The 26,833-nt window shown below is 45.7% G+C and overlaps 1 protein-coding gene across 3 annotated transcripts in view; it reads left to right on the top strand.

The window, feature by feature from the left end:
• ME3 (malic enzyme 3) overlaps nucleotides 1–26,833 on the top strand; it is a 184,246-nt gene that overhangs the window by 85,126 nt on the left and 72,287 nt on the right. For all 3 annotated transcript variants that reach the window (XM_045038640.1, XM_011286564.3, XM_023239354.2), the window contains one exon: nucleotides 2,509–2,658. In XM_045038640.1, coding sequence (XP_044894575.1) covers nucleotides 2,509–2,658 — 150 coding nt within the window. The remainder of the gene's footprint in view (nucleotides 1–2,508; nucleotides 2,659–26,833) is intronic.

Consider the following 26,833-nt stretch of genomic DNA (forward strand, 5'->3'; position numbering starts at 1 on the left):
AAGGTGGTGACCTCCCACGTCACATGGCTGTGAATTGGTACAGCCAGGATTTGAACACAGTTCGCTCCAGAGTCTGCTCTTAATTGCTCTGCTGTGCCATAGCTAAGAGGCATTAGAGCTCAGTGGCTCTAAGACTAGACTCCAGTATTAGACTGACTTCAAATCCTCATTCTATCACTTAACAGCAAAACTTACTCAGCCCCTCTGGTTCATTGCTCATCTGTACCATACCAGTGGTATCTAACTCATAGGGTTATGATAAGGCTTAAATGCATTAGTATTTGTAATGTGCTCAGAATAGTTACACAGTAAGTGTAACTTACAACAATAGGCACTGTGCAAAAATAAATACGGCGCCTTGCTGGGCTCCGGCAGAAATTTGGGGAGAAGATAAGAGACCCCCCCATATATCTGTAGAGCTTAATGGCCAAGACTTTGGGTCGTTGATGGTGTGGCTGTCCCCCTCAGCAGGATGTCAGATCCTGCACCTGTCTTCCCATGCTTCCCCCATAGAGTCCATGTTTTCTAAATTGTAGTGAATAATGAAAACTCTGCTTCCCCCCTTCCCTCTATTCCGGAACAGGTAAACTCTATGGGTATCACTCCCATTAGCTCCAAGGCCATACTGCAGCCCAGGTCAAATATTCTTTCTTTCTTGTTTATTCCACTCAGTAGTCTAACTATGTCACCCTGAAGACCAAACCAGAAAGTACAAGATTAATCCAACCAACAGCATTACACATGCTCTAACTTTGAACAATCTGAAATTCCCCCGTTTGTTAAATTTACAAAGAATTAAAGTCTAATGTGAAATCTTTTTTCCTAAGAATTAAAAGTCCTAAATCCTTCCCTGTCCCCAGTTTTTTTCAGCTAGATAGACTTTACTCATATGCCTGGGAAGACATGCCAGGCTCAGGGAGCAGGGGACGTGCCTGATACTGGCTGCTCTACAGGGCTTGCTCCTGATGGTCTGTTGACTCCTCTGACCCACTCATTCCCAGAGTCCCTTATTTCAGCAGGCGCTCAGGGAAATGCTAAGGAAGCTCCCTGGCTTCTTTTCAGTAAGGGTAATGGTATGCTGGTAAATTTATAGTAACTGGTTCTGGGGCATGAGGAGAACCCTGATTTATAGCATTGGCCAATTTCCATGATATAAATACTCCCAACCATGACCGATTTCAAGTTATCAACTTGACATCACTGGATGCAGAACTGGGAAGAGATGAGTGCAAATGGCTACTGAGTAAGGGAATGAGCTCAGAACACTAGTAACGAGCTGAGATCCTGGCTATGCAAGCAGAAATCCTCCCTTCCTTCTAAAACACTGTTTTTAGTTCTAGACCAGGGCCTTTGGTAGGGAAGAGGCTGAGGCCCCAGGAAGTCACATGACTTCCCCAGAGTCACAATGCTAGTTAACAGCAGAATTGGGGTTCAAACCCAGGACCCTGATACCATGCCCAGGGATCATTCCCCTCTGGGTACCTCTCTCCCACCCCATTGCATGCCAGGGCTCAAGTGCCTCCATACTCTCCTACATTGTTGTCCAGAACGGGTGTGATATCAGTAGTCACCAACACCTCACCTTGAATTTCAACCCTTGGATTTTTTTCCCCCAGGGTTTTTGCGTTTTCAGGACTCTGAATGAAAGACTTTTTTCCTGGCTTACTGATTTCAGGCTTCAGGCAATAGGTGAGAAAGAGATTTTTTTGGAGCACACCTCCTGAGGTCAAGTGGTACTCAGCCACTCGGGGAGCTCTGATTGTGACAGGGACCAGCCCTTTGTAAGTGGGAAAGTCCAGCTCTGGTGTATTCTGTATTTTCCTCAACTCTATGCCACCTCCAGTATATTATTTTTTCTTTTTTAAACTTTTTTAATGTTTATTTTTGAGAGAGAGAGAGAAATAGAGACAGCACGAATGGGGGAGGGGCAGAGAGTGAAAGGGAGACACAGAATCTGAAACAGGCTCCAGCCTCTGAACTGTCAGCACAGAGCCCGATGAGAGCTTGAACTCTGACTGGCGAGATCATGACCTGAGCGAAAGTCAAGGAGCTTAACTGACTGAGCCACCTAAGCGCCCCTATTATTTTTTCATTCAGTAATGTCCACACAGTAATAACATAACTAACCATTTTGCATCATGGTTGTGATTCTGGAGTCAGATTGCTTAAGTTCAAATCTATTTCATTTCTCTGTGCCTTACCCTCCTTATCTCTAAAACAGCCAGAATTATAGGACCTACCTCACAAGTCTTTGGGGGTTTTAAATGAGTTAATGTAAAATATTTAGAATAGTGTCTATGCCATGAATAATGATAAGTACTATAAGGCAGACAATATCCTCCACATTTTACAAGAAATGAGACCCATGCTTAGGGGAGATAGTGATTTGCCCATGAACGTGCCATTGTAAGTAGCTGAGCGGGAGCCCTGGGTCTTTGCATCAAGGGACCTCTGCACGGCCACTATGGTGCTCATGTGACCAGTGGGATTCTCATCTCCCTTTCCAAGGTACATCATTCTTATGACACTCCAGGACCGGAACGAGAAGCTCTTCTACCGAGTGCTGACGTCAGACGTGGAGAAATTCATGCCCATCGTGTACACCCCCACCGTGGGACTGGCCTGTCAGCACTATGGCCTGACCTTCCGCAGGCCCCGGTGAGCCATCCTGGGGCGTGGGCTCAGGGAGGGGCCGTCTCATGTTGGGGAATCTATTCTTCCCTCTGGCCTTGCTTAATGGGACTCTGGAGGCTATTCCTGGTTGAGCCAAAGGCTCGACAAGACATTTGATCTTAAGCTCTTGCTCAGGAAGTTACCCCACGCCCAGAGAAATTAGCTGAGAGAGGGTCTAGCAAGGGAATAACAGAGCCCCTCCACCTCCCAATGATAAATGCGCAACATGTTGTTCAAAGTTGGCCTGAAAGGTATTTCAGATTGTTTTTCTCTCATTATCTACCTACCACCTACCCCCTCTCTTGTCATCTCCACAGTGCCGACGGCTCTCTTGCCAGTTCGGGCCAATGAATAATGGAGTGTTGGATACCAAAGACTGAATTCTTTTGCTGACTCAAAGAAGCAGTATTCCTTCATTTGGGCTTGACTCAGATTCCACTTAAAATGTCATTTTATTAGACAAAAATTTGGCACTACAGTTTCTTTCAGAGCCAAAGAATTTAGAGGGCAGTCTTTCTAAAAAGATTGCTTGTGTTTTTTTTTTCATGATGAGTTCAGAATATATATTTTTAAAAATGTATAAAAAAGGAAAAATGAGTGTTTTCCAAAGATCCTCAGTGCAAGGTGCCTGGTTATTATCAATACATATTTCTAGCACTGCTGATAAAAGATTGGCCTGGGTTTATTATATGTAATGGAACATTGTTTTAGTCTGTGTTAGAATATGTTAAGATACAGTGTGCTGTGCACTGATGTGTAATTTATGTTTGCATAGAATTTATAAATCTGTGTTTATAAATCCTTTGGTATATGAGGAGCATGTAATCATGGATCTAGAACATCTTTTGTTGATTTGGAAAAACATTCTTCCAGTTGTGAAGCCAGCATTTGAGATGAGCCTGCCGCCTGAGCACGTGGAGGCCCTGATGCCGGTTCTCTTCCTCTTCTGGCCCCACTGTCACCTTTGGCCAAGGGGCAGTGTGTCACATCTCACTTCTTGCGGTGGGGGGGGGGGGGGGGTCCAGCTGTTGAAGACAGCTGTTGAAGACAGCTGTTGAAGACCTGACCTCATCACTCAGAGCAGCCATGGGGTGTCTGAATGGCTCAGTCAGTTAAACGCCCGACTCCTGATTTTGGGCTCGGGTCATGATCTCATGGTTCGTGGGATTGAGCCCTGCCTCAGGCTCTGTGCTGAGCGTGGAGCATGCTCAGGATTTTCTCTCTCTCTCTTCCCCCTCCCCACTCACTCACTGTCTCTGTCTCTCTAAAAACAAAGTAAATAAACTTAAAAAAAAAAAAAAGGAGCCATTCTTCTGCAGTCCTATGGGGGGACTGCACCCAGACCCTGTAGCAGTGGTCTTCAACCTGCCTTTTTCAAGAGGAAAGAGACTCCTTTTCTCTTACTCTCATTCTGAAACCAGTAGTGGCAGAGACCTTGGGAGCTGGTAGAACATTTCTAAAGGATGTAGGACCCTGTTTACCTGCCAGTTTTTACTCAGAAATGATCCTCCCAGGTCCTCCCTCCTGCAGAGTGCAGGTCAGCTCATTTCCCTCCTCCAAGGCCATCAGCAACCTCCAAGTCTTAAAGAAACAAGTCCAGCACTTTGATGAAAGTAAGCCTGTCACAGCCCAGCTCCGGCTCAGAAATCCCATGCTCTGGCTACACTGATCTATTCCTCATGTCCAAGTACGTCTGGTGCTCTAATCCTCTGTGCCTTTGCACATGTGTTCCTCTCTGCCTCAGACATCTGCATTCTCTTCTTTCCTTGTTCTCTGTCCATCAGAATTGTTGCTGGCCTTCAAGGTCACCCAAGAGTCAGCTTCTCTGCCCTCCCTGATCCACCAGGGCTGAACTGCTCACTCCTTCCTCTGCCTCCCCCTCAATTCATTACACGTAGTTCCATTCCATAGTTACATTTTTTGTGCTTCATGTTTTTAATTATTTGTATATCAGCCCCCTCTACCAGAACACAAATTTCTTGAGGCGTTAGTCAATACTTCAGATCCATTTGCATATACTAGACCAGTACTTGGCAAGCACTTGACACTCTGATGGGAAAGTAGCATTGTGTACTGACTAGAAAGAGCTGCGTCTTTGCTGTCAGCCCTGACTTTTAGTCTCCTTGACCTTGGGCAATTTCCTTATCCTCTCTCAGCCTTAATTTCAACATTTGTAAAATGAAAGTAATAATACTACCTATATCAACTAGTCATTGTGAGGGTAAAATGTGATGTGTGGATTAGGTATCTGTCATACATGTGAGTGTTTATTTGTCTTCAGTGACTGTTGTAGGAGGAAGGGAAAATTGCTACATGTAGAGTCGTACATACACACTTTTACATTTTTAAAAAGAAAATTGAGTCATTGAACATTTAATGAACTCACACGTTTAACTACAGACACAATTGGACTCTTCCAGAACCTACTGTTTCCTGAAGTCCTTCAGCCCTTATGACATGGCTCACTGCCTGTACTGGCTGGCCACTGAGGTCCTGTGGAAATGCAAAGCTATCCCACTCCCAGGCTACAATCTAGATTGTAGATTTGGTTGTTGGTTCCGGACGAACCAGTTACTAGGATCAGGATCCTGCACATACAACAGGTTCTTAAGGTAGACTTTGCCTCCAGAACCCACTCTAGAATCCAGGGAACACACAAAACTGAACTTGAGTTAATGAACACTTATTGATAGAATTTGAAGTAGGGTTCGTGGGCAAATGGCCAAGAAAATTCTTGAGATGTCTTTGGGCAAAAAGGTGATTTTACTAAAGCACGGGGACAGGAACTGTGGGCAGAAAGAGCTGCACTAAGGTTGTGAGGAACAACTGATTATATACTCTCAAGTTTGTGCAGGGAGGGGAGGTATGGTAACATAAGTCTCCAAGGAATTTCTGGATGCTGGAAGCAAGGTCTCATAGGACCCTAAAGATTTAGCTATTGTCAAGATAAGGTTGCTTTTAGTTTTTAAGGAAGTGTAAACATTAAGGCATTAAGGCAGCCATAAGCTTCTTGGGGAGCGTTACACGCTGCATGTCTCTGACATCTATCAGTGGGCTGCAAGCTATGATAAGGGAATTTAATTTGAACTGCATTTCTCTTCCCTTTGTTTCCCTCATCACTGATGGAGCAACTACTAGGTGCTGGGCATCATGTTACATGCTGTGAAATTACCCCCCAAAGAACAAAATATGGTTCTTGACCTCAAGCACAGTGAAGGGCCAGGCAATAATGATATAAGTTAAATATAATAAAAGTTCAAAAAATAAGAGATTTAATAGAGACAAAGAATTACAGGAGTCCATGGGAGAGAGAAATTTCTTTTCCCTGGAGGTGGTAGGAATGCTTCACAGAAGAGATGATATTTGAGCTGGTCCCTGAAGGTTGGATAGGAATTCTGTGGGTAAAGAAGAAGGGAATGGCCATTCCAGGAAAGGGCTTGGTATTATAGGTTTTATAGACACCTGGGTGGTCAGCTCACTTGGGTATCTCCCCACCTCCTGTGCCTGGCAAGGAGGGTCAGGGGAGGGGAGATAGGCTTTTACATCCATTGGCTCATAATGGATCCTCCCAATGTCCTGTCAGGTTAGTCTGGGAACAGTACCTCCATTTCACAGATGAGGAAACTGAGGTGGCCAGAGGAAAGGAACTTGTGTAAGATCTAACTGGTAGTTAAGAGTTCTGGCTACCAGAGTCAGGGAAAGCCACACCAAAGAGATGACATTTGAGCTGGGCTGTAAAAGATGAAAGCAAAGAATTGAGACAAAAAGCATTTGTTTACAGTGATCCAGGCACACCCTTCTCTCCCTTGCTAGAATGCAAGTCCTCTAGGACCCCACAGTGGGTGAAACAGGAGAATAGAGGGGTAGGAGAATTGGCCAGTGGCTCTGCCCAAAAAGAGGAACGAGCTTGGTCTCCTTCCCACAACACAAGGTGTTTGGAGTCACAGGGAGAGCTGTGTCCACTTGGACCCAGGCCCCATTGGCAGTTCTCCAATGGCTCAGCAATGGAGAGGGGCATGGTGGCAGAGTGGGGGTTCATATGGGTGGAAACAAGGCTCTGCCAACCACTTGAGCCCAGAGAACCAGGCCAGCCCTGAGTGAGGGCCGTCAGGGTACTACAGAAGCTGGACACACAGTGGGGAAAACAAGAGTGCCATGGTCCCAGCCCAAGATGTGCAGTTGAACTGGAGCAGGAAAAAAGCATCATAGTAATGCATAACTGTTTGCTGAAGGTCAGGCACATCCTAAAATCTTTGCATATTAACTTATTTAATTCTCACAGTCCCCTATGAGGTAGTTACTACTGCCATCCCATTTGTAGATGGAAACACTGAGACACAGAGAAATAACTTGTCCCAAATCACACAGCTCATAACCAGCAAAGCCAGAACTCAGACCCACGCAGTCTGAACTAGAACGTGGACAGGTAACCACCGCACTACACTGCCTGCTGTGGTTTGGGACTGTGCACATTTATTTGGTGGGCATTTAGGGATGGGTGCCCTTGCAGCTCCAGGAATGCTTGATTGCTCAGGACTCTTTGGTGGGGATTGCTACATAACCTTTTCCTGAGCCTCTCCTGGGAGAGAATGATCCAGCTAGGTCCTGAGCCTGAGGCTCTGTGGGGCTGAGGCAGGTGTGGGCAGACTGAACTGTGTTCTTGGATTCTTCCCTCACACTCTTGGTACAGACTTCCCGCATATGTTTTGCACAAACGCTTCTTCAGATGATTACCCAATTAAGCTACTTGACATGTGACAGTCTGAGCTGTTGCACCAGGTTTCCATTTGGCTGCTTTCCAGGTGTTGATTCCACACCTGCCTTGCTCCTGAAGGAAATGGGAGTTTGGGCTCCACCCCAGCCCTGAGCTTCATCTGAGGCCTGGCTTGGAATGGCTTTATGGATTAGCATCTGAAGGGAGGACAGCCCCAAGGCCAGGAGGGAGAGAGCCAGCTCCTTCTCAGTTTCTGAAATGATAAACATTCCTGCCAGGTTCCCAGGAACAATGGAGTCCTCTGTGAAAGGGCCTGTCCCCCTCCAAAGCTAATTAGGTCCAGCTGATGCTAAAATGGAACTTCCAAAGTGCCTCGGGCTCTGCATCGCCTCACAGCCTTGAGGGAGATGCTAGACTATCTCTGGGGCACCTGAGTATCCCTGGGTAGATAAACACAGCTGCAGGTTCTGGATTCTGTGGAGCCTCCTCTGCCCCTTCCTGCCTCACCCTTTGCACCTCCCGTGCGTGCTTCTCCATGGGCCATAGATACTGGATAGCTTGGCTTGAAGGAATGGCCTTGAATGTCATTAACATGTGCAAGCCCAGGGTGAGGCCAGGCAGGAGTCCAAGATGCAACTCAGCTAAGGAGGGGCTATGAGGGGAAAGCCAGTATGGTGTAGGCTGCTGTCCAGTGTGGGAGAATACCCTCCCTTCCCTAGGCACCTCCATCTTGACCAACCTTGTCTTCACCTTCATCGTCTTGGGATCTAACAGATATGCACATGCCTGTAACCCTGACATTTCCCAGCCTCTGTGTGGAATCCCATCCACATGGGCGGTGAGGGCTGGGTTATGGGTAGCAGAAGGAGCATAGACTTTGAAGCAGGAAGACTTGGACTTGAATCCCAGTTTTTGATGACTTATGACCATTTAGCGACCCCCACCCCCCCCCCACACACAGTCTCCTCATGTGTAAAATGGGAATGATGCTTGTTCATGTGGCTGCTTACGAGCATTCAGTGAGATTCCATGTGTAAAAGGCCCAGCCCTAGCAGGTGCTCAGCAGCTGTGACCTGCTCAAGACACCACCCTCAGGGTCTGTCATCTGACTCTGAGTCACCCTACCCAAGAGTCTGAAGGGTAAACCAGCTGAGGGCATCTTGGCCCTCTGAAGTGCCCCCATTCCTCTGTTGTGTGATACAGACCTGAAAAGATCCATACTTGTGCCTAACTAGCAAACCTGTTAGCAGGTAAGGGGAAGATGTGGAGGGAGAGGTGAGGGTAGGAAGTGGGCCTTGGCTTCACTGGTGGTCGAGATCTTGTAGAAGATACCTGAAGTCAGGTTTGGATTTGGACAAAGCCAGCAGCCCTTGGCCCTGAGCCAGGCTGTTGTCTTTCTTATCTGCAGGCAGGTGGGGTCCTGCACACAGGCCAGTAACATGTGTGCAGGATAGTAACTGCTACCATTTATTGAATGCTTACGCTGCTCATGGTGGGCCCTAGGCTAGACACCTCAGGTACTTTATCCCTACACAACCCCAAAAGGGGCTTGTTACTTTACCAGAGGAAAATTAAGGCTAACTTGTCTAAGACACCTGTGTTTCTCCTGAGCTCACTGGTGAGCTTCTTGTGGCCCTGTGAACATGACACTTCAGAGATAAGCATTTGCATGCATGTCTTCATGGAAGCTCCCTTGCATGAATGGCCTGCACACATGAGGGACACACACACACACACACACACACACTGTACCATGGCAGTCAGAGCACTGGGGCTGGAGTCCAGAGGGAATGGGTCAGCTCCCCTGTGAACCGTGTGGCCTTGGAGCCCGGCTGCTCCTGTCCCCAAGTCTGGACCACGGGAACTGTCCGCCTCTTGGGGTTGTTGTAAAGATCGGATGAGCTACATGTGTGTGAAGGTGCTTTATCCACTGTAAGGTTCCTCACAAGCATAAAGGGACATTGCTTTTTCATCGCTTCTTCTCCCTCACCCCAGCCCCCTGGAAAGGTGTGGTTGAGGCTCATACTCACCTCTTTGGGCTTTCCTGATTATCACTCATTATGTCTGTTAAGCCGTTGCCTCATTTGGTTTTTGTCTTTGCTGTTGAAGCCCTAAATGCTTTTTATTTTCTCTTTTATTTGTTTCTGTTTTTACATTGGAACCTTTTTATCTTCAGCCGTCACCACCACTTCCATCGCCTCTACCCACGTACACAAGGGCCCCCAGGGTTCATGCCTCTGCTTCCCAAATGCCAACCGAAGCCATTTCTAGCCATACACAGGACCAATGGACGCCAACATCTCGACTTAAAGCCACTCTGGAAAACAAAGACAACCCTATCTCAGCAAGTGTCAGAAGCCCGCTGACACCCAGGGCACAGCACTTGAGCACATCACAGTCTGGACTCCAGCCCAGCTGTCAGTTGATCAGGAACAGGCACCCGTACTCCCAGCATGATTGGAAGGCAGGCAGAAAGTGAAGATTAGCATCATCAAACCGGCTGCCTCTTCCCCATCCTCAAGGCCCCAAGGTACCAATTCCTTTGGTCGAGCCCGTTCCATACCCAGTTACATTGGGTTTCTCTGCCAAGCTGTTCCAGCTGTGCTGTGCAAAGGTTCCCTGGAGCAGAGCAAGAGTGAAGTCTACGGCTGGGCCTGCTTAGCTTCTCATCTGGCATCCTTGCTCCTCTGCCTTGGTATTGTGCACAGAAGAGTGAGGGGTCATGAGACATGGTTTGTAGCTTTGGCCACCTCCTTCCTGGCTGACTCTTTTTGGCAAGTCACTAAGATCCTTAGTCTCACGTGGAAGTGTAGGGTTGAACTGTGTGGCTTCTGTGATCTCTTCCAGCTCTAACCACTTAGGATCTAATAACCCAAACTCTATAACCGAGGTAGGAATGAGATCTTTAAGTGAGCCACAGTCACATTATATAGCCGAGCCTGTTTCCCCAGCTGTAAAATTATGAGGGTCAAGTTAGACCCGTAGTTCTCAGTGACAGCTGTGCATTAGAAGCATCTGGGAGCTTTAAGTCAGAATCCCCAAGGTGGGGCCCACGCAGCTTTCATTTCTCAAAAGCTCCCAGGGATTCTCGTGGCAGCCCAGGGCCACAAATCACTGAGCTGGGTGATCTCTACAGTTCCTCCAGCTTGGATCTTCTGTGACTTCTGGGGAGTTGGTAACCAGCAGTCCATATTTTCCAGGCCATCCCGGCCTGGCAGCATACTGAAGATTAGGATCATGATAATAGAACTTCCATCTCCAATCCAACCCTTGGTAAGCCTAACTGTTAAACCCATTGCCAAGTTCCCTCATGTCTCATTCCCAGGATTAGTGGAGGGGGAGGTCAGAAAGAGTCACCCATGTATGCTTCCTTCCCCCTCCCCCAATTTCCTCCTGAAGCTTTTAGCACTGCATGGAAGTCGCCCCCCCAAAACCCCATCCAAACTGTACACTTATCTTATGTCAATAGTTGATTAGACAGGAAAAAGCATCAGACCAAAGGTGACGAAGCATTTTGGGGTAAGCATGGGACCAGTGTGAACTGACTCAAAAGATGTGCTGGGTCAGTTGGAGTCCTTTTCAGGAGTGTAAACCGAAAAATGGGAAAAGTTACATAGGAAGAATTTTGCAGTTAGGAAGAGAAATTAAGGCAGAAGGGATGCTATAGTTTAGAGTTCAGAGTCGGGTCATGGTACAACAAAAGCAGATGTTGGCTATGAAGGAACAGAAGAAAGAGAGGAAAGTTAACGAACAGATCTGTGGAAAGAGGAGAACTGGACAGGTGGCAGCGAGAGGAAGAAGCAGGCAGAGCGAGTGCCAGTCCCTGGCTTTCCACCCCAGTTCCAAATTTCCAATAAACTCTTTCCCCAGAGGTAAATTAAGTGGACCTCTGCCTTAGGTAACAGGAAGAGCCAAGCTGAAAAAGGGCTGTGAAATTAGATGGATCCGATTAGTGCCCTGATCTCCTTCTTAATCTGGTGGATGGGGCAAACAGGTTAAGGTAGGGCGTCTCAGACTTAGCGTGCATTGGGATCACCCGGAGGCTTGGCAAAACACAGATTCAGGGTACCCTGATGCTGCTGGGGCAGGGACCACGCTTTGAAAACCACTGGATTAGGAGCTGGTAAAAAGTTGCTCACTGAAAACTAAGTGGAGGCCATCTGAAGGAAGCAGAAGGAATGGATACTGCCAGGCCCCAGTGTGCGTTAGTAGCAAAACCTGGGAGTCATGAGACCTAGGCTCTGGTCCCAGTTTGAGCAGTGTGACTGTCACTAAGTCTCCTCCTTCCTGGGCCTCACTGTGCTCATCTATAAAACAAGAGAATTTTATTAGGTGATCTCAAGGGCTCCTTCTAAATCCAACCCTTGTAGTCTATAATTTTTGAGCCGATTAGAGCACCGTGGCTATAAATTTGCCTCTAAAGTTTCTGGCATTCAAGGGAGGAAAATGTAAAAGTCGACGAAAACACATACTTTTCATTTTCTGACAAGAAAAAGCTTGCAGGCTTATCTGCAAAAGTGTCATTTTGCTGAGAGCTCTGACTCATGCATGGGCACCTTCCCAGGCAGACCAGCCGGGCAGTCCAGGGTTTTTCATGGGTTGTTCCATGCTGGGGAATTGATGCTGGAATAGATCTAAGGAAGGTGGCGCAAGGAGTCCTTCCAAAGCATGAAGGACTTTAATAGTTGTTCAGTTATTATTTTACATGAATGTCACATGGAACAAGTTAAATTGTGTCTGGATCCCACATCGTTGAAACGCTTTGGAACAGATTGATCTAGAGGAGAGAAGAAGGAGCATTTATTCTCCTTTCTAAACTACTTTGCTTTCAGTCCCTGAGGGAATTGGCTTTTTCTTTCTTAGAGGAAGTTTGAACATTTACATACCAAAAAAGAAAAAATGAGTTTGTATTTAACTGCACATGACCCACTTGGGACTTTAGCATCCAGAAGGAGCAGACTGCTGTTTGGGGAGGACAAAGGAACACCTCAGCCATCCAGAAGTTTAGGTGTAGGGGTTGAGAGTGAAGGTAGAAAAGATTGAGCCACTCCACACAAATGCAAAGATTATAGTTTTCTGCTCAAGCTGGAAGTAAATGAGCCTTAGTAACTTGAACAGGATGTTCTGGGTTTGACTTCCTTTAGCCAAAGGCAGATTTCCCTGGCAATTTAAACAAACTGATTTTTGTTTCTTTTTTATCTGACTCTGTCCTTTTCCTCCTTTGTCTCTGGCAATCCCAGCCATGGTGATCAAAAGAATAGGGGCGGGAGAATTTCCTTACTGAGAAGGAAATACGTACATACAGGCAGGAGTTGAGTAGACCTTTCCTCAAATAACCTTGATCTCTCATTAGCCTGTAAAATGCACTAAAGCTTGTGTTTGCTGACACTAAGTTTAGTCCAGAAGTTTAGTCCAGAAGTGGCTTCTTAAGAGATGCTGCAAACAGTGTAAATGTTTTGAAAGCTTCTGGACTAGAGAAAGAATAAAGGGTCATTGTTGTAGAATTTCTCAAAGAAAAGGGGATTTCTGCCTTGCCAGGAAAGAACTCCACCACCAGCAGGCAAACCCCTAAAATCCATGATCATAGTCATGTCCTTGGGACGGCTCATTGCACCTATAGGAGTCCCCTCAAATTTTCTGTGTGCCCTGGAAGGGTAACATTGAAAACTTTATTTATGAACTGATTTCTTAGAGACTAATCTTAAACCAGAATCTCCTAAAACCATAGCACTTGAAACTTAGGAAGGATAGGTTTTATGTGAAAGGGAGAAGGATGGGAAAGAATAGATCAAGAGGATTTCAGGTCTGTGATACTGCAGGTGGAAACAGGGCTCCAGCGGGGTGCCCCACTGAGACCTCAACATTGTCCAAAGGTTACTGGAGGGGAACAAGTAAAAAAACCAAAAGAACAAAAAGTAACATGGGTAGAGGAAGATGGACTTCTCCAATTTCATATCATTCATCATATGAGCTCCTGTCCTGAACTACAAGGTCCAGGAGGGAAATTATGTGTTTTGTTCTTCTCTGTGTCTCCCATAGTGCCGAGCATAGTATCTCCAGGTACCTACCAGAGAGACCACTTCAAGGCTGTCTTCTGATTAGGTTCAACAAGCATTGATTCAACAAGGATTAACTGTCTTTGTGGTTGGACACCATTAAGTACATGGAAGATCCAAATGGAATAAGATAGTTTATTCAGGGCCTGTGACCTTGAGATGTTTACAGGCCACCTGAGGAGAAGAGCATCTCTAAAGCAACATAAGCCAGTTAGTAAATTGTGGTGTGGATTGTCTAGCTCACTTGGAAAGGATGGAAGTAATTCATTGTGGTAAGACATCTCTTCCCTGAATTGTTGTTCTTGATCTAAACCTTGAAAAAAGGATTTTGATTCATGTTGGGAAGGTAGCCCAGCACATACATAGCCCAGGCATACAAAGCTTTAGTGGATGAGTTCCAAGCAGGAAGAACTGCATAAAGTAAGACATGTGGCTGGAACAAGCCAAGAATCACAGACTCTCAGCACTGGGAATACAAAAGACACTGCTGATGGCCCCTTCCGCCTCCTTAACAAAACCCTGGTTGTTGTTTGCTTTATTTATTTTTTCTCCATTATCTTTTTCCCCCCAAATGGCCATGTGCTTTGAGGAAGTCTTGGCCTTTCCCAGCACCAAGCAGTGGGTCCTAATTAATCCCAGCCAATCCTGTTCTGGCCAAAGAGATATGAGGGTCGTCCACCCGAGGACTTCTGGGAAGGTTTTTCTTGTTGCAAGAAGGCTCCTTCTTCCCATGACACTTTCATGTTTGCCCAGGATGCCTGGAACTGTGATGATCATCCTACGGTCATGGGATAAACAGCTCAGGGTCCAGGCCGTTAATGCCCAAAATTAATGTGGGGAACTTGTGTCCTTGGTGACATGGTTGAGCCACTAAACAAACAAATCCTGGAGCTGCCTTCCCCTGGACTTGTTATATGCAGTGAATTTCCTCTTCCCAGCCAGTTTTGTCTTGCCTACAGCTGAAAGCAGTGCCCCTTCCTGAGAGGATGCTTGAGTCATGTCTGTCACTGAGTGGTAGCTCACGTTGGTTTATTCAGAGCTTCCGATGCACCAGACACTCTTGTAGGTGCTTCACATGTAGTCCCCACGACATCTCCTTGTGGTAACTAATCCTATTAGGCCCATTTTAATGAAGAGGAAACTGAAGCACCGTGAGTTAAAGTCACTGAAAAAGGTTACACATCCACTACATGGGAGCACTACCCAGGCTTCAGACCACACACCCTCACTGCTGCCTTCACGAGCCTCTTCTCTCTGGTAACTGAGCATGTCCGGGACGGAGGACTCACTACCACACTGGCCCACAGCACGTGCAGGGTGTGTGAGGAATTCACTCCATTGACGGGGTGGGGAAGATGGAGCTGATGTGAGGCGGAGTGAGGGGTTTGGATTGCGTCAGTCAGAGATGGCGATACACTTTGGAGCAGGAAGATTGTAACAAAAGCATTTTTTTGAGGAAGATAATTCAGGAAGACTAAAGAGCAAGGCCACAGAGAAGTGCTGTATTCCCTCAAGCACCAGGAGAGAAGAGCCAGAGAGAGTCCCAGACGTGGAGATGAAGGTGAAAACCCAGGACACTGCAGCACACGGACACTGGCGTGATGTGGCTGTGAAGGGAGATTTGCTGGCTTTGAACTGCATCGCCGCATAATGACAGTAGGGAAAAGTTGAGATGAGGCTCTGGAAATGGAACCTCAAGTTGGATTACAACAGCCACGACTACCACTGCCTTTAACTGTGTGGCCAGTACGGTGATGATCACAGTACCTTTACCATCTCTGACTCTCACAATAGCCCTGAGAAATTGGAAGGCATTATTGTCCCCATGTCACAGAGGAGAGGTTCAGAGGTGATGCGGGTCTTGTCGAGAGCCATCTGGCTGGTGAGTGGCAGTGTTGAAACCCAAACCTGTCCTTGTCCACTACCTCGCCTTCCTCATTGGAGCCCTCTCTAGTTCTGTGTTGCTGAAACTCAGCATTTCTGAATCATGTGCACACCCTTACCCCACAAACAATGGTGGCAAAGCAAACACGTTCCTTAGGCTGAATGGAGTTACAGCAGGTGTCGGCTGGAGTCCCCTGGGGAAGACGAGGTAAAGTGGGGCCGTGAACAGTGCTGCCCTGTTACAAAGCATCAGGAAGAGGGCCAGGGCTTGCACCTTGGCGGGCCCTTCGTACCTGCACCGTGCCTTTTAGGCACGTGGCAAGGACATACCAAGCACTTCATGGCTCCTGCTGCCATGATACTCCCTTGAGTTGGTGTCGGGATATTAAATGGCCTCCAATTTTAAAAGCACCCTATACAACCAACACAGATGTTACCTGTGTGCCACCTGTAGCCCAGTCCCCCAAAACTCCCAGATATCCCCCCACTGTGGGTTCCAAGACAGGCTGAGGCATCGGCTTCCTAAGAGGACTTTGAAAAGAGTCCTATCTCCTCAGGATATCTCAGGTGGAGCCCTGTCTGTGAGGGGGTGGAAGGGATTAGCTCTGAAGACACCCTGGGCTCTGTCTGCATTTCTGTAGGTTCTCCTCCCTTTGCAGCACACAGTGACACGATCCTGATTCTATAAATCAACTTTCTCAAACTGAGGCCAAGAGGGGACATGACACCCTCCTCAACCAGGGGTGCAAGTCAATGGAAATGGTAGGACTAGAACTCAAGTCTCCTGCCTCTTTATTCCTTTCTACTGTGTAGAGAGATAGATGTTCCCCCATCATTTGGGGGATCAACCATAACTCATAATTATTACTTATATTTATAAAGTATCTTGAAGTTTTAGTATGACTTCAAATACAGTCCTGCCAGGCACTCTCTGAAACAGATAGTGCAGCCCCTTTGACTTGAGCAAATGAGGATTCCTGAGGTTGACTCCCCCAGGCTGTATAGGTAGTGAGAGAGAGGTAGAATTGAACTATTTCTGTTTGCCATGCAGGACTCTTCCCACACTACTGGACTGTAAGCTTGCTATGGGCAGGAGCCATATTTGTTTAGCTTACCATTGGACACCCAGCCCCCAGCACAGAGCCTTGTTAGATGGGCCTTGTTGGATGGAAGGAAGGTGTAAGGAAGGACCAATAGTTAGAATAGTAGCAAGGATAGAAGAAAATTGGAATCTCATTTTCCTGATGACTGTTAATAGAATCCTAGATGAGTGAGATTCTATTACTAATGATTCCTTAAAGACAAAGAGCTTTAACTCTATTAACTTTGTTTAAAATGCAGTGTGTCTTAAAATTTTCTTTTTAACATTAATGTAAAAGGTGATTTGATTCCTGTAAGAATCTTCAGCAGGTAGGGGCGCCTGGGTGGCTCAGCCAGTTAGGCGTCCAACTTTGGCTCATGTCACGATCTCACGGTTTGTGAGTTCAAGCCCCGCCTTGGATTCTGTGCTGACAGCTCAGAGCCTGGAGCCTGCTTTGGATTCTGTGTCTCCCTCTCTCTATGCCCCTCTCCCACTTGCGCTGTGTCTCTCTTCCTCTCAAAAATGAACAGACATTTAAAAAAATTTTAATAAAAATAAAATAATAATTAAAAAAAGAAAAGAATCTGCAGCGGGTAGACCTTCACAGGACCTAGGACAGAGTGGCACTCAATAAGTGCCTGGATCAGTGTTTCTGGAATTTAACAGAATGTAAAGCTAAGCTGGAGAGTGTGTCAGACAGTGTGTCTTATTCATCTTTGTTATCTTCATCCTTTCTGTAACTCCTGGCATGGCAGGTCCCGTATACAAGAACGGATGAATGAATATAAGCTCCAGAAAGCAGTAGGTTTCGTCTGTTTTATTAACTGAAATAAATATGCCGAGTGCCTACAACAGTGCCTGTTACATGGAGGGGTTTAATAAGGAATTGTTGGAATAGTTCATGAATGACTGCTTTCACCTTATAGAAGCCAGTAGAAAAGAAGGACTGGACATGCTGTGTTTCTCAGTGTAACAGTAAAAATTACTCATAGTGGCACCAATACTATCACAGTCTCCTGAATGGATTAAGATCCTCTTTTGATATTGCTGTCATCTAATAGTTGGGGTGTTAGCTATATAGACCCAAGGTATTCTAATAGAGAAAAAAGCAATAATGTTGCAAACATATAGTTCATACATAAATCAGATCGAGTCAGCTTTTTTTAGCTTTACTTATTATGTTTCTTCTACTAATAGTAAGCCCAGGATGCGAAGGGTTTTTTAGGATAGTTTACACGGAATAATAGGAAAAATAGGGGCGCCTGGGTGGCGCAGTCCGTTAAGCGTCCGACTTCAGCCAGGTCACGATCTCGCGGTCCGGGAGTTCGAGCCCCGCGTCAGGCTCTGGGCTGATGGCTCAGAGCCTGGAACCTGTTTCCCATTCTGTGTCTCCCTCTCTCTCTGCCCCTCCCCTGTTCATGCTCTGTCTCTCTCTGTCCCAAAATTAAATAAACGTTGAAAAAAAAAATTAAAAAAAAATAATAATAGGAAAAATAGCTTCCATGTATTGAGCCCTTGCCGAATGTGCCACACAGTATACTGTTCTCCGTATATTATCTCTTCTAAGTGTCACATACAACTTTATTAGAAACGTCTTGTTATCCCTATTTTACAGATGAGGAAACTGAGGCTCCAGCATAGTCATCTGTCAAGGTCACTCAACTACTAACCAGAAGACTTGAGAGTGGAGTGTGTGTCTGTCTGAGCCTCTGCTCCTAAGCTTGACAGTAACACTGGGGTTTTGAATTGAGTGGGTCCAACTGGGACTTATTTCTGACCAGAGAAGCACACAGCTTTCCCTAGGCATTTCAGAGAAATGCTTTCTTGTCCTTGAACATTCCTGATCTTGAGTTTTGTGAGACTTCTTCCCTTAACATTTATAGTTGGGAGACTCAACTCCATCAGAATGACAAGTGAAGTTAAATGTCTCCCCGCCCCTGTTACTCCTGCTGAGCGGCCCTTTCAGACATTTGGTTTCAGGCACTTAACTGTCTCTTACATTTGCTTCCAGTGATCAGGGTCCCTGAGGTTTGCACATATGTTTTCCCAGTGAACTTTTGTCCTCTTTGAAAACTGCATTCTGTTCTCCTTTATTAAATTCCAGCTTTCATGACTAATATGCAGTGATAGCCCCAGAAATGTTTATATAATAAATTAAAGTGGGCAGAGTCTTCCGCTTACAAATTGCTTCAAGATAGAATGCAGATGCCTGCCCATAGAATTGTCTCATAAATGCTAGCATGAAACTTTCGAGCTTTTACAGTTTCAGCTTGTCCTTGGCGTGGGGCCCATTGTTTCAGTGGGTTCGGATAGGGTTCTGAGCTCCTAGCCTATTTCTCAAACTGAGGCCTCAGAAATTTATGACTCAGTGGAAAAAGAATATGTGGGACTACTTCTCAAATCTGCTTTGGAAAAACAAACAGGATGTTTTTCCCTCCCTATCTCGCAGGTACCTGTAAACAAGCAGCGCATTGGCCTCTGAGTCGGTGGTATCACAATTTCAGACTCTCAGGTTTGATGATTATTTGCTTGGATAAATCAGAAGTTTATGTTAGAGCACAGCCATGTTCCAAAATACTTATTGCCCAGAGACCCAGATGAGAGTTCTTCTCGACCCCAGGAAGGTGTTTGTTTGCTTTATGAAGTGGAAGCCTGTGTGGGTCTGTACCATGTTCACCACCATAAAAGAAAGTGAAGAGTATTAAGTGTGACTTCTCTGGGAAGAGGGGGCCTGAAGCCTCTGTGATTATTATTTTTGGAGGAGTAAATATTTCAGTAGAAAAAGAAACTCCTTTGTACCAACTCTGTCTGCATTTTCTTGGCACATTTTAATATTTTCAAGTAACAGCTGAAACCACATTAACCTTCCCTATTCTAATTGGAAGCATCTGTGAATTGCAAAATTAGAATGTTTAGATTCTGAACCGATTTGCTGTTAAGACAGGGGTGTCAATTGCAGCTGAAATTTCCATCTATGGGACCTTTTTTGTCCTCCTGATTATAAATTGTTCAGTCAGCCAATGACGATGGAGATACAAGGCACACTCTTTAGCTCTTCCGTGTGCGTGCTTCTTAAATGAAAACCACGCTTTCTTCTTCAGTTATTTGTACACCTTATCAGGATCCTTTTAATTCAAAGAGAACAGATGGAGAAATTCCTCTCCAACCCTTGGAATGCGCCTTGAACAATTTTCTCCTGCCAAAAAGCATTCATAATCAATGACACCAGAGGAATAGCTGAGATTTGCAAATTCCGGGAAGAAAAAAAATAGAAAAATAATTAGAAAGTTACTCCAGTTTTTTAAAATTTTTTTTTACTGTTTACTCATTTTTGAGAGAGCCAGAGCATGAGTGGGGGAGGGGGAGAGAGAGAAGGAGAGAGAAAGGGCGGTTGGGGGGTTGGGGGGGGGGGGAGATACAGAATTGGAAGCAGGCTCCAGGCTCTGAGCTGCCAGCACAGAGCCTGACACAGGGCCTGAACTCAGGGACCGTGAGGTCATGACCTTAGCCGAAGTCAGATGCTTGACGGGCGAAAGTTACTCCAGTCTTTGTCTATGCTGACAAAAGCTTGGTGTTTTACAAATGTCTCCTACCACTTCAACAACACACCTGAAGGCACAGTGCCTTCTTTCTGTCTCGGTGATGTTACCTCGTTTCAGCCAGCCTCAGTATTTTCAGATGGAAATAGGAACTGTAGCTGGCTCCCAGGTTTGTGGCAATGAGTAAATGGTATAGTATTTGTAAAGTATTCCAAGTGGGCATGTCTTAGTCCATTCAGTCTGCTGTAACAAAGTACCACAGACTACGTGGTTGACAAACAACAGACACTGGAGGTTGGAAGCCTGAGCTCAGGGCTCTGCATGGTTGGGTGAGGGCTGTCCCAGGTGGCAGATTTCTCCTTATTCTTACATGGAGGAAGGGACTAGGGAACTCTCCAGGACCTCTTATGAGACACTACTCCCATTCATTGAGGGCTCCAGTCTTATGATCTAATCACCTCCCAAAGGCGCCACCTCCCAGTACAATCACGGTGGGCATTAGGATTTCAACATATGAATTTAGGGGGATGCATTCAGAACATAGCGTCCTCCCCAAATTCTTTTTTTCTTTCTTTAATTTCTTTCTTTCCTTCCTTCTTTGCTTGCTTGCTTGCTTTCTCTCTCTTTTTTTTCTTTCCTTTCCTTTCCTTTCCTTTCCTTTCCTTTCCTTTCCTTTCCTTTATTTCTTTCTTCACACAGCAGCTGAGGTAAAAATGATGAGTTACCTGAGGCCAAAGATCAGACCCACAAGGAGGCAAGACTAAAAGGTTTGCAGGTCTATCACCTTGAAGGTTCCATCCTTTGTCTGGGTTCAACACCAACTCTGCAGAGTTTGGCACAAAGTATGCTGTAGACTTTTCCTAAAAGTTGAGAGAGCAAAAGACTGGGTGATATTAGCCACTTCACAGGTCCTTTGTGTTACTAGTAGGGTTATAATTAATGACAACACAGGAAAAGGATTCAGAACAACAGCACCAGAAAGATGGGCCTGACTTTCCACACTAGGCATCCCATAAATGTCTGCAGTATTGAGCGTCATAGACTGTGCAGATCAATATGTTTTTGAAAGTGAAAAGAAAATCAAACAATAATTGTGCCAAGACACAGGCAAGCCATAATATGTAGTCACCCTGTCTGTGACCCATGGTACAAAATTCAGCGTCCCTTTGAGGTGAACTGAACTGATACTTGTTCCTTTGGTAAATATTTATTAGGTTCCGACTTAAGATTTGATGGAGAGGCTACTTTGTGATTGACATTGTATTATGTTATTTAATGCTCACACAAACTTATGAGAGGATTTAATTATTAAATTAATTACTAATTAGAACTCCATTTAAATAATAAGCAACTAATACTGAGGTTAAGTAATTTGTCAAAGTTGCCCAGCAAGTGAGTAAGGGTTGGTTAGAGCTGGAATTTGAACTGGGGGTCTCTCTAGTTCCAAATCCGTGCTCTTGCAACAGATCCAAAAAGTGCATGGATTTCTTTTTTTCTTTTTCTTTTTTCCTTTATTACATTTTTTTTTGCTTATACTACAAAAATTTATAAAAGCTTCATTTTCATTATATGTTTTTATTACTCAGTTTCCCCTTTTGTACATATTTGTCATGAACTACAGTATTGGTGTCACTGATTCATTGTCTTTGCTCATGCCTTTGCATCCTTGCAGATAACAACCTGGAAAGTACAGGTCTTGCTAGATTATGTCACAGAATCCTAAATTTCTCAGATGGAGAGGCAACCTCAGAGAGGTCTGGTAACTTTCTCAAATTCACAGGGCTAGATGTGGTAGTGGACACACTGGCACTCTGGTCCTGACTACTCCATTCCCACATTCAGGGAGGGAGAGAAAGGAAGAGATCATCTCTTTGGAAATCCCTTTCTGAAGGGATACAGTGTCCATAGGGCTATATTGGGGGACCTGTGGTCAATGGAAACTGTGGATTTGGTCCCTGCCCATCTGAGGCTTTGAGTCTGCGTGGGGGGCATCATCCCACAGCAGCAAGAGGAAGGGAAAGGGGACAGCGGAACCAAAGGGCCCTAGACTGGGGACTCTGAGCCCAGCTCTGTGGCTCTTTTCACCCTGTGATTTCGCCGTCCTGGGCCTGCTTATTCTGTAGTTCTCCCCGTCCTCCAGCAAGCTCTCTGTTACACCACAGTGTACTTCATTTTTTTCCCCCCGATCTGCCTCCATCAGAAAACCCCACTGAATCTGTCTCATTCATGTGCCCTGCACAATGCCTGGCAGGAAGCAGAATGCATGGAACCTGTGCAGGGGGCAAGGCAGATGTTAACCTCAAGCACAAGGGATCCAGGAAGCCATGCCCACTCCGCACTCCCACTGAAGGAGTCACGTGGCAAACATCTCAGTCCTCACCCTTATGCCTCACTCCAAGGGCAGAAACACTCCACATCACTTGTGATCTGGGAGGGTCGGAAGGAAAGGGGGCCTCCACAGGCCCCTCGTAACATCCCAGCTAGAGGGCGACAGAATGGAAACAGGATGGGCTGTCCAAGGTACAGGAAATTAGCTATGGTTGTTCAGCGGATTAAAATAATCAAAATGTTTCTCAAGATAGAAAATAAAACCAAAGGATTGTGAGAGACCTACCACAAACTCATCCCTTACTTTAGCCACAGTCCCTGAGGACACTTGACAGAATCAAGGAAAGATATGATTTTTAAGTTTCTCCAAGGCAGGGACAGCTTCCTCACCTTGGCCTCAGGCTATGCCTCACCAGAGGCTGGGCTGCAGAAGCCCTTGGCACTTCTCATACCTACCTTGTCCCACTGTGCTGCTGGCTCCGGGAGACCATTGCTGGACCCTACAGATAGCCTCTTGCAGTATTTCAGAGGATAGCTTCCCTTCCTGCCCAAAAATGTGTCTGTCCTGCCAAAAATGTGTGGAATGGTGGTTTCGTGGCAACAGTGAGCCTTTGTTCCAGAGTTGAACGTGTATGTCCCTCCTCCTGAGCCCAGCCTCGGTGTGTTGCCTTGTGTCACCAACCCTGTTTTAATTAAGTCCTTCTTTTGTGTTGGACTTGGTAACAAGAAGCCTAAATGAATGTTGTCTATTTGAGTGGATTTTGCTAGGTTTTTATCCCCCCAGTTCTATTTTAGGAAACTTCTAAGGGTTAGTCCTCTGCAGGCAGAGATAAGGGTTAAGAGTCTTTTTCTCAAGAAATAACACTCTCCTAAGTGAACATTATCTTTGTTTCTCTTTCTCTTTCGTGTAACTGAATTCTAAAATTTAAGCGGATTTTTCTGGCTCCTGATGGAAACTGGAGATAGTGATGTAATTTACAGGCCTTTGTTGGATGGAGGAAACCTCACCGGCACCTGCCCTTGCAACATTCCATCCCACTGGAGTTTTAGGAGGGAAAGAGTCGTGATCGCCACTGCTCGTGGCTGCTGCACGGATGGTGGACAGCTGGTGCATTAGCTTCCTGAGGCTGCTGTAATAAAACAGCACAGACTGGGGGCTTAGAACAACAGGAAGTTATTGTCTCACAGTGCTGGAGGCCAGAAGTCAAGGTGGCCATAGAGTTGTGCTGTCTCTGAGATCCTAGGGGAGAATCCTTCCTTGCCTCTTCTAACTCGTGCTGTTTGCCAGCAACTCCTGCATTCCTTGGCTTATAGATGTATCACTTCAGTCTCCCCTCCGGCACTACATGGCCATTTTCTCCCTGTGTATCCCCACTTCTTGTTCTAAGGACACCTGTCATATCAGATCAGGGTCCTCCTTGAGACCTCAGCCTCATGACATCTGCAAAGACCCTATTTCCAAATAAGATCACAAGTACCGTGGCTTAGGATTTCAATATATCTTTTGGTGGAGACACGAGTCAACTTGTAGTAGTTGGCTTGGAGTTTTTCTAACCTAGAAAATACTTGGCCAAGACTGTCTCCCTCTCTCAAAAAAATAAACATTAAAAAAAATACTTAATTTCCTAAATACCAACTACTAACTCACAGTGCCATAGTACCATTTCCAATCAGGAATTGTTTTTCTCTGCTGTCATTGCCCGAGATCTGTTGTGGGAACAGTGCCGAGATGAAGAGCACCAGGTGGTCCCTCAGAGAAGATGGGCCCTCGCCTCTGCTTCACCAGAGCCCCAACATTTGTCTTACGTACGGGGCACCTCCGGGAGATCTTGTTGCACAGGGAGTACCATGGCTGGCTTACGTGGCAGAACAAACAACCCTAAGAATCTCAACTCTTAAAATATATTCTGTGTTCCTGCATCCTGTCCTCTGTGGGGCAGCTGGAGGTGGTGCTTCATGGATTCCTCCCTCCGGAACCAGGCTAGTGAAGTAGCTTCATCTGGAACTGGACAGGTTGCCATGGCAAAGGGAAAGACCAGGTGGTGAATCGCACGCTGGCCCTTAAGCACTTGCACCCCAAAGTGTCACGTCAACTGTGCTCCACGGTGAACAGTCCATGACAGATACATCTGTCAGGCCATAAGTGTCATGTATGTGAAAGAAGAGAGCATAAGCATCATTCCATCCCTTCCCTGTCTCTGCATGTTTATGCCGAAGCTCCATGCAGAAGGGCACTGCCCCACTTCTCTGGCCACTTCACCACTTTGGTCAGTGGGTCCTGCTGTCCAGGCACCAGCCAAGAGAAAATCTAAGTTCTGTTTCTAGAAACTGAAGGATGAAAGCCCAAATTTGTGAAAGACATAAATCAGGGGACAGTGATCTACATTTGCAAACAATTCTCAGCAGGTCCCCCTAAAACAGCAACCTCCAAAGTGCATGTATAATATAATTTTACGTATAGATATTTTATTTACTCACAGCTTTTTGAGAACAGGCTGTATGTTATATAAAGCAGGGCGTGTATTTATTTAAGCCCTGGATTCCAGAGGTTGGCAATTGGCCATATTCACTATATGTATTTTTTCTTCCTTCAGCGTCCAAAAGTGTTTCCCAGAAGTAAACAGGAAAAATTTGGGGGAAGTAGCCAAGGTTATTTTTTGTTTTTTTGTTTGTGCTGTCCCACTTAATGACTGTTAACAAGGAGAGATTCCCAGGAGTGCCTCTGTCCCAGGTGCCCATCTTTGTTAGCATGGTGCAGGACATTCTGTTCTAATTACTCAGAGGAGTCACTGGCCTTGATGAATGCTCAGGCTACATTAGCTCACTGCAGGATGTTCAGTACCTTGGGATCCCCCAGGGCAGCCTATAACTCATTCAAAAGCTGGAAACGCCTCTGAGTCTCAGCCCTGGGCTTCCTGGAGCTTCCCACCTTCCTACCTCCCTTTGTGCCTTGGAGCAGGATAACATCACGCCAGCTGTCAAAGGTAGTGCTACATAGGGCATCATTCATTTCCGTGGGGTTCTGGCTCCTTCTCATGGAAAGAAGGCTGAAATAGACCCAGCTGTGGGCTCAGATAGCTTCTTGACACCTAACTTCATCCATCAAGGGCCCCCAGGAAACCAGAAGGACTGGCATGCTCTTGGAAGACTTCACGTTAAACCCCTCTCAGACTCACCATATTGGACAAGGTCAGACAAACACCAAGATTCACGTCTGTAGGGTTTTCTGGTGTGCAGAGTTTTTGTGAACTTGCTTGTTTCATCCACAGTCACTCCATAATGGAGAAGCCATTGTTCCCATTTAGTGAAGAGAAAACTAAGGCACAGAGAGTTGAAGTGACTTATCCCAAATCACACACTAAAGGAACCACGTTTCTGGTATCAAGAGACCTGTGCTTCAATCTCACCTCTACCTCCACATCTGTGCTTCTTAATCTCCTTTATCAAATGGGGGTGTTGCCCACCTGATAGTTTTTCGTGAGAATTAAGATATGTACATAAAGAGCCTAACCCTAATAGTGTTCCTGGAAGAGAGATACTCAAAAAAGCCTATGGATGGATGGATGGATGAATGGATGGATGGAGAGATAAGTGGATGAGTGCATGAGTGGTGAATAAGTGACTGAATGAATGAATATTGCCCATTTGTGCCCTGTATTTCCTTTCAGTCTGCCCTTGATAACACTTTCGTTGAATATTAGCTCTTGCAGGGAACATGGAAAACTTTTAGTCCCAAGTGTGTATCACCCCAGTATTTTGCCCTCACTCAGTGACCCACATAATGAAAAGATTTTCCACCAAACTTTATGACTGTTTTCCTGTTTCACCAAAGACACATATAACTGCCAGTCGTGGCTCTTAAAAACATGCACATTGATTTAGTATAATTCTAGTTAAAATACAAGTTAATAATTAGCTACTAAAATCTACCGAACATTCACTATGGGCCAGGTACTTCACTGGCATTTTGTCAGCATTTGAACCCAGGCGATCTGACTCCTGAGTCTGGACTCTTTATTTTTTTAATTTTATTTATTTATCTTTGAAGAGGTGGGAGGGGCAGAGAGAAAGGGAGACAGAGGATCCAAAGCTGGCTCCGCACTGTCAGCGCAGAGCCCAACGCGGGGCTCGAATTCATGAACCGTGAGATCATGACCTGGACCGAGGTTAGATACAAGCGACAGCCACCCAGGTGCTCCCTGAGTCTGGACTCTTACGACACTAGCTCAGCAACGCTAAGAGCTGTCACTTGTTGAATGCTTACTGTATACCATCAGATACTCTGATAAGCTAAATACGCATTGTCTTAGTCCTTATAGCAAATATATGAAGCAGCTGGTGTCATCTTGTCATGTTACAAACTGAAGCTTGAGGAAGGGGAGTAACTTGTCCATTGCCACATCGCTGGTGAGTAGCAGAGGCAGGCTTTGAACACAGGGGCTATCGTTGTAAAGCACATACGTCTAACCCCTAGTCTGTGCTACCTTCCATCTGCAATTTCTCCAAAACCACACTTGCGTCGCTTGCAGCCCCATCATTTTCAGTGCTTTGGATTATT

The sequence above is a fragment of the Felis catus genome, chromosome D1 (assembly GCF_018350175.1).
Source record: "Felis catus isolate Fca126 chromosome D1, F.catus_Fca126_mat1.0, whole genome shotgun sequence".
Classification (NCBI taxonomy): domain Eukaryota; kingdom Metazoa; phylum Chordata; class Mammalia; order Carnivora; family Felidae; genus Felis; species Felis catus.